The sequence below is a fragment of the Microcebus murinus genome, chromosome 7 (genome assembly GCF_040939455.1).
Source record: "Microcebus murinus isolate Inina chromosome 7, M.murinus_Inina_mat1.0, whole genome shotgun sequence".
Taxonomy (NCBI): domain Eukaryota; kingdom Metazoa; phylum Chordata; class Mammalia; order Primates; family Cheirogaleidae; genus Microcebus; species Microcebus murinus.
This window is the reverse complement of record NC_134110.1, coordinates 56,202,329-56,214,917: the sequence shown is the minus strand read 5'-3', so window position 1 is coordinate 56,214,917 and position 12,589 is coordinate 56,202,329. Positions and strand designations below refer to the sequence as shown.

General features: G+C 34.0%; 1 protein-coding gene across 2 annotated transcripts in view; it reads right to left on the bottom strand.

The window, feature by feature from the left end:
• The window catches only part of ANGPT1 (angiopoietin 1), a 233,513-nt gene that overhangs the window by 70,850 nt on the left and 150,074 nt on the right, over window positions 1-12,589 (bottom strand). For both annotated transcript variants that reach the window (XM_012786322.3, XM_012786323.3), the window contains exon 3: window positions 10,951-11,072. In XM_012786322.3, the coding sequence (XP_012641776.1) occupies window positions 10,951-11,072 (122 nt within the window). The remainder of the gene's footprint in view (window positions 1-10,950; window positions 11,073-12,589) is intronic.

The window sequence follows — 12,589 nt, the reverse complement described above, 5'->3', positions numbered from 1 at the left end:
GTGCCTATTAATTTTTGGCCTTCAGAACTGAGAATTAATCCACACAGCCAGTGCCTTAGCTCATTCTCAATTTACATTTTAATTATTTTTTTCTTATTCCTGGGGTAATGATCAGATGCAAGATGCCCATAATTTGCAGTCATTAGCTTAAAGAAAATTGCCTTTTAAATTCATAGGAGTTATGGCATACTACCAAGAAAATTTAGCATTAACTGTTAAAAGACAATCATGTATATATCAAAATATATAGTCATATATACTGGATAAAATATATAGTCATATAATACTGGATAAAAATTCTGAATTACCTTTTTTCCCTGAAATAAGATGAGCTCATACCTTTCAGTTTTCCTAATCAGCAGGTAACATTCTGGTTTGGAAAATATCATGTTATCGTTATAACTTGTATTTATTAATTGCTAAACGTCAATCATTATGTAAAATATAAAATTACAATTTTTAACCTAGAGGATTTATTTTTAGAGAGAAAACCTCAAATGAAAAAAACAGCAGCTATAAGAAACTTCTGTTTCAGACATAATACATTTTTTTTGGACCTTTGCATCAACGTTTTTTCACTTTTCACTTTTGATGTATTCCTTGATCAAGAGGACATACACAGGGGGATGGCTACGATCTGTGATGTAAGTAAAGGAGCTTTGTTTGTTTTGTTTTTCAGGATAATTTGGAAAGAGCTGAGAATGGAAAGTTGATCAAAGAAGTTCTGGTGCCAAAGGAAACAATTTTGGACACTGGCTTGTGGAAGAAAATACCTGCATTTTCTGAGTACAAGAAATATACATTAGCATGTTGGAAAGAACATTCATTTTCATAATTCACTAACTGAACTTTACCATACTTTAAAATGTACCATGACTAGCAGGTATGAAAAGACACTAACACAGACTGTCACCTAATTGACAGAATAGATATTCATGTAGAGTGAAGAAGAGACTGTTCATAGAAGTAAGAAGTCTGCTCTACATCACAGACATCTCATAGGATTTTGGGAACCCAAGTAACATGCATGACAACTACAAGCAAATTGGAAACATGTTGCGCCGCTTTCCAAATGGGAAGTCTTACCAGTTAATTATCTCTTCTATTCATTTTCCCATCTTATTTCTTCACTTGGAGCTTTCTTAATAATGTCTGTACTCCAGTAATTCTCTATTAACTTTATTTATTAGGGACATCCTTCATATTAATGATAAGTTGTTAGACGTCTTCAGGCAAGGCTGATCTCTTCGTGAACCTTCCTTTGACAGCCCTCATCCCTCTGTTTCATCTTCTCTTCATATTTGGGTTCCAAAAGACTGTGTTCTCTTTTCTTTGATTCTTCTCAGCCATTGGTTATAATCTACTTTGGAAGTCGGCCCTTCTCTGTCATTACTTCCAGTATGGTTTGAATCCAAAGCTTACTTGCCAGAAAAATCTATGTACTATCTCTACTTACTATCTCTTTCTTGTACCAATGCAAGAAAGATCTATATACTATCTCTACCTACTATATCATTCTTGTACCAATACAGTGCGTAGCTTTTTTAAAAAACCTTATCTCCTTTGATTCTTAAAGCAATATAGCAATAAACACCAAGTAGATGTTACAATACCTCATAGATAGGTAAGAATTAAAGTGTCTTGTATAACACCATGCAGATATTAAGTGTCAGAACCAGGATAAAAAGCCATGTCTTCTAACTTGCTAGATTTCAAATCTACCCATGACATCCCACTGCTGTGACAATGAGTATTACATAGTCTCATCTCTTTGATTTAGTATAATGTAATCTCTACCTGTTTCTGCTCATTTTATACCAAGAACCAAGGCATCACCTTAGCACCTCCTGAGTATTTGCTACTCTCCATATTTTTATTCTGGAAACTTGTATTTCGCAATATTTAAACCTACCCATTTTTCCAAGTATAAAAACAAAATTTCTTTGCCAAACCAGCTTTTTAAATGTGGACCGAGATTTTATTAAGTACTACTCTGCCTTAACACCTCTGTCATAAATTTATATTTTATTCAATATACTGATCATATTCCATTTTGTCCCTGAATCCTTTTATTGGTTCTTTAACATTTTCCCTACCCAGATCAGTTGGGAGTTTCCCCCTCAGCTAGATATGGAGACCTCTGCACTTAGAGGTTGATCTGAAGGACAAGAATACAGCTCCAGTGTCCTAAAGTTAAGTAGGCAAAGTGGTCAGAGTTTCCCTGATGACAGTCTTCAAGAATAAGTTTAGCTTAAGTTTAAGTATGTAACACAAAACCTGGATGCTGATTCCAAACTCCAGAGCACTGCTTCGTAGGGTATATTCAGTCTGTTTTTTTAACGCTAAATAAGAGTTCCATTGTTAAGTTTTGGGGAGGCCTAGATTAAGTCACCGGTTTTTATTAAGATACATCATTTAGGATTAGCATTCCATAGAAGAACAATTTACGAAACCGTGTACCTAAATCTATACAAACTGAGCTAGAAATCCAAAGACAGTTTCTCACAGGATTCTCAGTGCTTCCTGTTTCCCATCTTTCTGGAAACACTTTGAGAAGAGACATGCATAGAATTTTGGCACTTAGTTTCTAGTTTGAGGCAGAGGTGCACTTTAATGAACAATAAAATAAATAAATTACCTAGACCTTAAACTTTAGTAACAAGTTCTAATTGAGTGTACATAAAGCCCTATTTAAAGCATTTGGTTGATTTTTTCCCCCTGTTTTACACAGTCTGTTTCTGCCAACATATCTTATTGGAAATATCTCAAATCATTGAACACATCTTGAAACTTTCACAGAAAAAGCTCTCTCTTTCAAATTGTTTCCCACAATAGAGTTCTTAACATAGCAGCCAATGAATTCACAGTGGTGACAGTTGCCTAAGTTTTATCTGTGTGAATATAGCTCTTCAATCAAGAAGGAAGATGTTGAAAATACAGAAACCTAATTTTTATCTGTCTGAATGTATTTACGAATGTTTCAATATTTTTCATTATTTTTAATACGTATGGTGTCAACATGTGTCGCAAATGGGTTTGTAAAGAGTCATTTCTCCCTCCACCCCATTTAAACAAAGGTATATTTAATTCAGGTTCAATTTATACTTTAAGTTTCTAATTCGAGCACACTAAATTTACTTGCAAAATTCGTAGTCACCTTTGTTAATTCAAATTTGAAGAAAAAGACTAAATATTATAATTAAACATTAGTAAATATCTTTTTAAAAGCTTGGGGTAAATAATAAGCTAACTGTACTGCAGAATTCAGAAATTAAGAAGAAAAAATGTTGATATATTTCATGCCATAAAAATATAATACTTCTATTAAAAAAGACTGAAGAATAAATAACAAACTAGAGAAAACATTTGTAACATATGACAGAGTTTTAATATCCATTAAGGAGCTGAAACAATGCTAAAGAATCAAACAGAAAAATGATTGTTTGTTCATTTTTTTCTCTTTCATCTAAAACTTTCCTTCTTACTGAGATGTTCTGGCTCTGGGGTTCTAAAGATAGTCCCTGTATTTTGTCATAATGGAGTCCTAGAAAACACATCATAAGCAGATTTTATTTCCCTGTTGGAAGAATGCTATAAAAGAACAATTTTTTTTTTCAGACTGAGAATTCAGTTTCAAATAAAGCACAGATTTGAATAATATGACAAGTTAATAGAGACAAAGGCCGTAATCTCCAGTATCCCTTAAGATCCTTTAGATTGCAGACCTTAAAGGCAGGACTGATGTCTAGTTCACCTTTACTCATCAGTTCTTTATATCTTCCATTTGCTGGTGCTCAGATAACCCTTTGTTAAATGGATCACTTATTTACTTATTTAAACCATGCAATTGTTTAAAATTCTTCTCTAATTATTCAACTGATAGATTACATTCAATAAAGATGTTTTCATATCATAACATGAAAAAAAAATTGAGAAACATGTGTGCAAAGGCTAGTCACAGAAAAAGAAATGCAAATGGTCAAGAAATGTCAAAACATACACAACTCAACCTCTCAAGCAGCCAAGATTAATAAGATAGCTACCAAGGTTTTGGGAAATTAAAAAGCCCATGAACCCTTGGACAGAATGTAAAATTTAGAGATAACTGGTCAACATATGTAAAAAATTTTAAATAATCACATCAACTCTAATTCCAATAAATTATATATATTTGTTAATATAAATAATGATTATAGGAAATTATAAATTACAATGCATTTATAAAAATGGATTGCTACTCATTCTTTAAAATGAATGAGGTATATTTGTATATAGTTATCTGTAAGATATCCATAATAAGTTGTTATAAAATAAATAGTAGAAAAAAGTCCCAGCATTTAAAATAATCTATATACATAAGAATACATCATATAAATACATACTTGTACATGTGTGCAATTATGTATGGGTATGTGTCTGTGTAAACACACACAGATATACACACTCTCAATACATATGTACATGTTATCCTATTTATAGACAAAGTCTGGAAGAGTAGGCAGTGAACTGTTAAATCTGTTAATGGCGATACTCTACAATTGGGGGTGAATGTGTAAGAGTATGGAATTATAGCAGCTTTGACATGCAATTGTACACACATGTATATAATTTAATGTTATACATGAAATACATCAAGTTTTTCTTACTTCTTAAAAATTTTTCAGAGAAATGTGGTAAACAGCCATGGGTCTAGTGTAGAAATTAAAAAGTTCGGCTGAATTAGTGAACTTCAGAGTGTGGATTGTGTTAACCTTGAATAATGGGTTTTTGGGAATACAGAGTAGTGTTGTAAACACTATTTCTATTTCATTTATGTTAGAGGCAATTCATAGATTTATAATATTTAATATAAATTATGTAATTTGTGTTTTCCGCTAAAAATATTTTTGCTAGTCGTGTGTGTGTATGTGTATGTGTGTATAAATGGCATTTGCTGGGTTGCAGCTCCTGGGACATAAGCCAGTTCATTACTTATTCAACATCCAAAAAGCATTTAATACTAAATGTGCTAAGTGTAGAGACTTGTGCCCAGGAGCAAAAAGACAATGATATATAAAACCCAGTCCCTATGATCCAGAAGGCCACACCCTGATACAAGCACATATCTATTATAATGTGGTGCAATACATGAAATAATGGGAAAAAACAGGTACAGTGCTATCACATAACTTATAATGAGAAAATCTATCTAGTAGAGTAAGAAAAGGGCTCTTTGAGCAGCTGACATAGACAATTAATTTTCAAAAATGAACAGAAATTTGTGAGTTGAATAAGGAATGTCAGGTATATAAGACAAGGCAAACATCAAACATGTCTGAAATAACAGAGTGATACCAACAACTAACATGATTAAACATTACTATGCATGCCAGGTACTATTCTCAGTGCTTTGTAGGCATTAACTCAATTAGTTTTCACATCACCTCCATTTAGTAGTATTATCATCATCCCTATGTTGCAAAGTTAGGAAACCAAAGCACAGAGTTTATATAACTTGCCCAAAGTCACACAAATAATATGTGACAGAGCAGATTATATCAGGGATTAAGGGAAAATGAAACTCAAGCAGTCTGGCCTTAGAGCTCACGCTCTTAGCTATTAGGCCATATCTTCTAAAAAATAAGACTAGAAGTAAGACTGCATAATTAGAACTATAATGACCATGGACTGTGCTAAAGGACGTGAATTTTCTTCAATAAGTTTTAGAGAATCATTGGGGGGGGGTTGATAGAAAATTAAAAGAGAAAAACAGTCTGACTTGCATTGAAAGAAGACTTTGCAGGGCTCTGGGTAATAGGTTTGAGTGGCATAAGGCTTAAGGCACAGAGGTCATTGCAATGGCCTAGACAAGGGCGTTTGACCTAAGACATAATTAACGTGAATAGAAGGACAGGCTGAATTGGAAAAATATTTAGAAGATGGAATTGATGGTATCTACAGTGGTGGTGAGTTGTTGGGAATTAGGAAAAGGGAAAAATTAAGATATGACCCTTATATTTCCAGTTTGATCAAGATTCTATTTCACTCTAAGATCCTAAGGTTATTGTACTTTGAAAGAAAAAAATGCTATATGCCATTAAACTCATTATTTAAAAATTGAAAGGTGAAAAAAGACAATGTTCTACTTAACATCAGAATCTCTAGGTGTTCTACCTACAAGATATAAAATAGGATAGTATTATTCAAAAAGGCACTTTATTCTGGTCCATGATATACACAACTAATATGATTCAGCCTGTCTAATGCTAGAAGTTAGCAAGGTGTTACTTTAGCAATTTGTAATAAACTTATCAAATGGAGAATTGATTTAGTTAAAAAGACTGATTTAACTTTTAATTTATTCAGGTATATTAAGTATTAAAACATCAATTCCTGACGGATCAACACCTAAGTGGACATTTATCCAGTGTCAGGCAGGTGGGAGGGGGGAGGTGGGAAGGGTGTATATATATATATACAAACGCAATGAGTGAGATGTGCAACACCTGGGGGATGGTCACACTTGAAGCTCTGACTCGAGGGAGGAGGGGGGCATGGGCAATATACGTAACCTTAACATTTGTACCCCCATAATATGCTGGAAAAAAAACATCAATACTTATTATACCATTGCAGTACTTTGTTTGTAAGGCATATTTTGGTAACTTGAAATTACACATGCTTCAATCACTTAAAATTAATTAACTTAATAACTTCCCATAACTCCAACTGGAAGATAGATGAGGCTTTTCAAATAAGATCAGTGAATTGTCAAGGTAAAATAAATAGTTTATATCTACAACTCCAATATTAGAAGAAATAAATAATTACCTGCATAGTAATAAGCCAAAAACAACTAGTCTACCCTTTTCTTCAAATTTACATTTGTTTGTATTAAGAGATTGCCTTGACAATCACATCAGTTATACCTGAGGCTGCATCATGTTGGAAAAATAATTTTTATAATAACTAAGGCAGAGAATCATCATGGACTTGAACCCTAATTTTGCCGTTGGTCATGAGCAAGTTACTTGACCTCTGTGAGCTTCAGTTTTTCTTATGAGTAAAATGGAAATAATACATACTTGGAAGGATTGGCTGGAGGATTAGCAGTAGTGAATATAAAGCACCTGGCATAGATGTTTACCTCATAGTTAGTAGATAGATAGTTAGGCAGCGGCTCGTATTGCTCAAACTATGTTGGAATGGCCATCACATGTCTAGTTGCATTTCTCTCTGAAGGGCCTTACTGAAGATTTCCCTAATTTTCACTCTGCATATTTAACACAATTATCAAGAAAGCCCACGTGCTCCATCTTTATATACATGGGGTGGTGATACCCCTTCCTATACACCCAGGTGAGGCAGAAAGATTTCTTCTGGGATATTCTTTTGCCTGGCTATACTACCACCTTGAAAAAAGTTAGGGTTAAGTGAGAGATGGGCAGGTGCCCTGTAACCTGGCCAGTTGACCAAACTTTTAGACCAACAGATTCAGTCTCATATTTGGTTCATCTGAAGGAAACTGCATCATGACATCATTCCTTGTATAACTCTTTTCCACTATTTTGAACAGAAGCAGAAGGAAACATACTGAGGAAACTAATAAAACTTTACAATTTCATGTCCCACTTGGTGTTCATACCAATCTCTTTATGAGCAAGGTAAATATTAAGGTTTTCCATTTCTTTGGGTTCTTGGTTGTGTAATTTCAATTATATGGGAGAACTGTGGATCGCTTACTTCCAAGTGCTGTTTCCTTGAGGTACAAAATAAAATGCAGTTTAGACATTAGGGTAGCATCAAACAAAAAAGAAAAAAATATTTCCTGAAGAAAGCAGACGGGACGGGAAGCTTCTTGGAGTCACCCCCAACAGACTGCTAGGAAAACAAACAGTAGAGAAATGTTGCTAATCCTATTTCTGCTTGTGCTTTTGGCCATTTAGGGGATAAAGAAATGAATCTAATGAGGCCAAAAATCCGTTTTCAATCCTACGAGTGATGCATTTAATTTGTCAGGATATAAATCAGCAGGACCTCTCAGCATGTTTGTGTAGTATAATCCTAACCATAAAATATTCCTCCTTGTTCTGCCAAAGAGGTGGTGGACCTTCCTAAGGGCCAGCTCACTGACTTGGCAGCTGAGGCCCCAACATACTCAAAGTTGGTAAGTCACACACCCAGACACAACCCCTGACATTCCTTGGGGAGGAAGGAAAGCTTAATTTAGATAATCCCCTTTGCAAAGTGTATTAGCTGATCCAAACCAGACCTGGCCAACTAAAGGCATGTTGTTCCTACATTTCAGAGATGCTTCCATGTAGAACTATTTTCTTGTTGCATTTGGAAGATTAAAATTCATATAAGGAATAGGTAGGAATAATCAATAAACTGTTTTTAAAAAATATAAACAACTTCATGCTTGACATTGACCTTCTATCCACTTGAATGGGGGAAGCACATTACTTTGTGGCTCTCCAAAGTGCTTGTTAGACTTCCTCTAATTCTACTGCACATGAAAATAAACAATAATAATTAATAGAATCGAAAGTATGCTATGGATCACAAATGGGTATTTTTGGTTTATATTAAAAAAAGTCCACCTTTTAAAAAATGGTTCAAAATAGAATATGCCCGGTTTAAGAATAGGTGTTCAAACAACACTCCATTATACACATTGAGCCCTTCCACAAGATAGATAACGTAGAAGCACAGCAATGCCAGGAGGTACAAAAATTGATAGAAAACTACACCCAGAACCACATGCCATACTTGAGGGATCAAAGGTCAAAAATGAAATAGGTGTGGGGTAGGAATATAAAATGCATTTAAGATGTGTCAGCATGAGCATAGAAATGAATTTCAAATTAAAGCCTAAATTCCTAAATTCATTGTGAGATACCTATGTTACTAGAATAAGGAACTCCTATAATCCTGAAAAAATTAACACTATCAGTAAATGGTGTGATTTTTATATGCAAGGAAAACCTGAGTTTTCTGTAGATATTAGAATTTATTAAGGTGAAAAACTGACGAATTTTTTATGTATGTGCATGGGATCAGGAGTTGGATTCCCCTGAGAGGTTGCAGCACATAGAGAAGCTTCTTCTACTTGTTCCAGAGCAAAGCTCTTTTGAGAGCTTGCACCCTCACTCAGGTCCAAGGATAGAGTGGATTAAAACCACTCTAGGTTATACCTATAATGAAATATTCAGCTATGAAGAATAAGATTAGAGAGATATTTTATTGATATAAAAAGGTATCTATCACCAAAGAAAGCAGCTTCAAAACAACTTTTTGTGAAAAATATATTTATATATATGTGCGATGAAACTATGGTTTTTAATTTTACTTTGTGTCCTTTCTTCTTTTTTCTATAATAAATGTAGTATTTATATAATTAAAAAAAATAAACATTCAGAAAAATTAGGTAAAATTGTCATTGTTTTACTTTTTCATAGTTCCTGGAGAAAGCTTTCACAAGTAGCACCTTAAAATATATTACTGTAAATGGGATTCAATTTTATTGATAAAATTAGAGCATGGAGCATGACCTGAAATCAATGGATGATTGAGGTAAAATATATCTGTTGTATACTTGTATATGTCTGATGAAACTGCAGTGGGATAAATGATATTTTTCAACAGGATTTTCAATTCTAAAACATTTCATCATGCAGCCAGCTCAGAGTCAAGTCCTGTCAAGTTTATTTATAGTTATACAGTTTACCCCATGACATGGTACAAAGATAAATAAATGTAAAACTTAGAAATACAAGTTATAGAGCATGAGTAACCCCTTCCGGATTCCAAACCAACAGGTTTATCTTCTTCATGCAGAAATTTAATTGTAATTATTGGCATTAAGGTCTATTTTTAGCATAAAGTTGGGAAATTCTTGTAGAAAGTCTGAAGGGGCCATGTGTTATAATAGAGATAGGAGGACTATTGGCAAAGAAACTTGGATTACATTTTTGGTTCTGCCACTAGCAAGCTGTGTGACCTTGGACAGGTCACTCGCCTCTACTGAGTCTCTGTTTCCTCATCTGTAAAGTAAGAGGAGAACCAGCAGTTCTCTTAGGTGACTTCCTGGTTTGGAATATGAAAGAAACTCTACTTCCACTAACTTAATGGCACTTAATTAGTTTCTATAAATACACTGGTCTTTAATTCAATGTAATACCCAAGAACTATAACTTCTTCAAGTTCTCCAAATACTCATAAGAAAATGCAATGAAATACAAGATACTTGTCCTACTGAAGTCAGTGTTTTGAACTTTCCATCATCAATGTTAATTACTTTAAAGTCAAGTCTTTCACTGTCCCAGCACTCAAGCTCTCTAAGTCCCATTTCACTTATCTGACATGATTCATAGTTTACGAAGCATACTCATATTATGACATCTGTAAAGCTTACTGAAGAGATTTATTACATCTAGAGTACATGGTTTTAAATGAAAAAACAGAACTCTTGATCAGCTTACATGTAAATAATTTTCTGAAAAAAATATAAATTTTTCATCTTTCTAGTGCAAGATATCTGAATTCCAAAACTCTGTAGCATTGTAAAAGTTTAAGAGTAGAGTGTTGAGTAATAATTCAATAGGCTCAATTATTTTCTCTATAGTTATATATTTGGATTATGCTGAAAAATGTAAATATTTTGTGTCACTGAACTCAGTTACAGAATCAAATAATTTTTGTGGATATGGTAGGATTTGAACAACTAAACATTAGAGAAATTAATGCTAAAAGTTATAAAAAGCAAGTGTTTCACAAGTATAAGCAACAGTACTAATATTATTGTTGACATACTTCCTGTATTCACCATAAACCCTCCTTTTTTATATTATTTAATTTAGCTCTATATTTCTTTTTTTTGTAAACCATCTCAACCTCATTTTTTAAAAAGTTGGCAGAGAGGTAGAGGGTATAGATAAGTAAATATTTTTGGAATATAATAATAGTCACCTGTTTTTCTCATGAATCTTTAGAATTTCATTTGTCTGTTGAAGAAGTTGCTTCTCTAGTTTGTATGTTGATAATGAATTCTCTAGCAGTTGTATTTCAAGTCGAGAAGTTTGATTTAGTACCTGAAGATAAAAGATAAAAACATAAAAATTCAATCAGAAATCAAAGAGTAGAAAACAATTATTCGGGGATTTTTATTTCATTTTGTTTTCTTTTTAAAAAATATTCCTTCAAGAATAATTAATCAAATGTTGTACAGTCTACTAACGCTTTACATGCCTCTTATACATTATATTGATTTGACACTGAGGTTGCAGTTGAACAAGAACATTGTGATTTCAATTTTTGTGTCCTGAAACTCTAGGATATTCTATCATGCTAGTTGCTTCATATATTTTATATCCAATATCTACAAATGCAAGGTTTTATTAGTACAAGATCTTAGACATTGTGGACAATTATGAATAACTAATAGGCATGTAAAATAAATCTGCTTTGATTCATCACTTCACAAAAACAGGTAGAAATGTGCAAACAACTCTTGACATAGTTTAGACAAATTCATTATCACACATCTATTGAACATCTATCTGTCGTGTTAGGTCATGCCAGCCCTTCCAGATGTCATAGCGCTTACTAGACATGACCATTTGTTGAAGGAGGAATTGTTATTACCACTTTACAAATGAGGAAACTAAGGTTCAGAGAGAACCCCAATTTACAAAGGAACCAAGTGAAGATCTGGGCTTCTGATTCTAATGCTCCACACAGAAAACTAAAATGAGGGAGAGTCAAGCCATTCTGGGTCTTAATCTGAGGAGATGAAGTGACTAGGAACCAAGATTACACCAGAGATAGATTGTCGTCATCCTTTCAACTCCACTATGCTGGGCCCTTATGGAAACTAAATGCTCAACTCATCTGGAATCACAAAGAGTCATGTGGCTAGTTGGGCCTTAATATGGCATGAGTCTGTGAGCTGCACACACAAAACCTACCATTCTCCAGCAAAGATCCCACATTCCAGTCCTAGAGATGCCTTCAAACTGGTGTCAATGTCCTGTCCCTGTCTATCTTGTCCGCCCCCTCCCTTTCCTCCTTAACCCTTTGCACTCACTTGCTTTTTTCTCATCATCCACTCGACATTATCCACAATCGACATCCAAGTGCAAAGGGTTAAGGGAGATATAAAAGGCAAGGAAGAAGGTAATAGCTTTCAAAGCTCCCTACATTATTTGAAGACTTTTATGACTGCCACATCTTTCCTAGAACTACTTATTGAAAGGGACAGGGGAAAATCTCTGTAGAATCAATATCAAAATAAAGGGTCTTCCTCTAAAAAAATGACACCATTAGAGTTTTCCCCCTTTTTTGTAACATGTCTAAGTCTAGGATTGTATCAGATGTACATAGAAAGTCTTTTCAAAATATACTGATACAGGGCTGGGCTTGAGTTATAAAAGGTGGCAGCAGAGGGGGATATATTTGAAGGGACAGGGCAGGAACTAAGTTGAGGTAAGAAAGGTGACTGCCTTGGCTGTAGAATTTAAAGGGGAGCCAAAAAACTCAGGGATCAAGATAAGTAATACTTTAATGCAACATTTAAAGTGATCAAAATTAATGCAAAAAGATCCACATT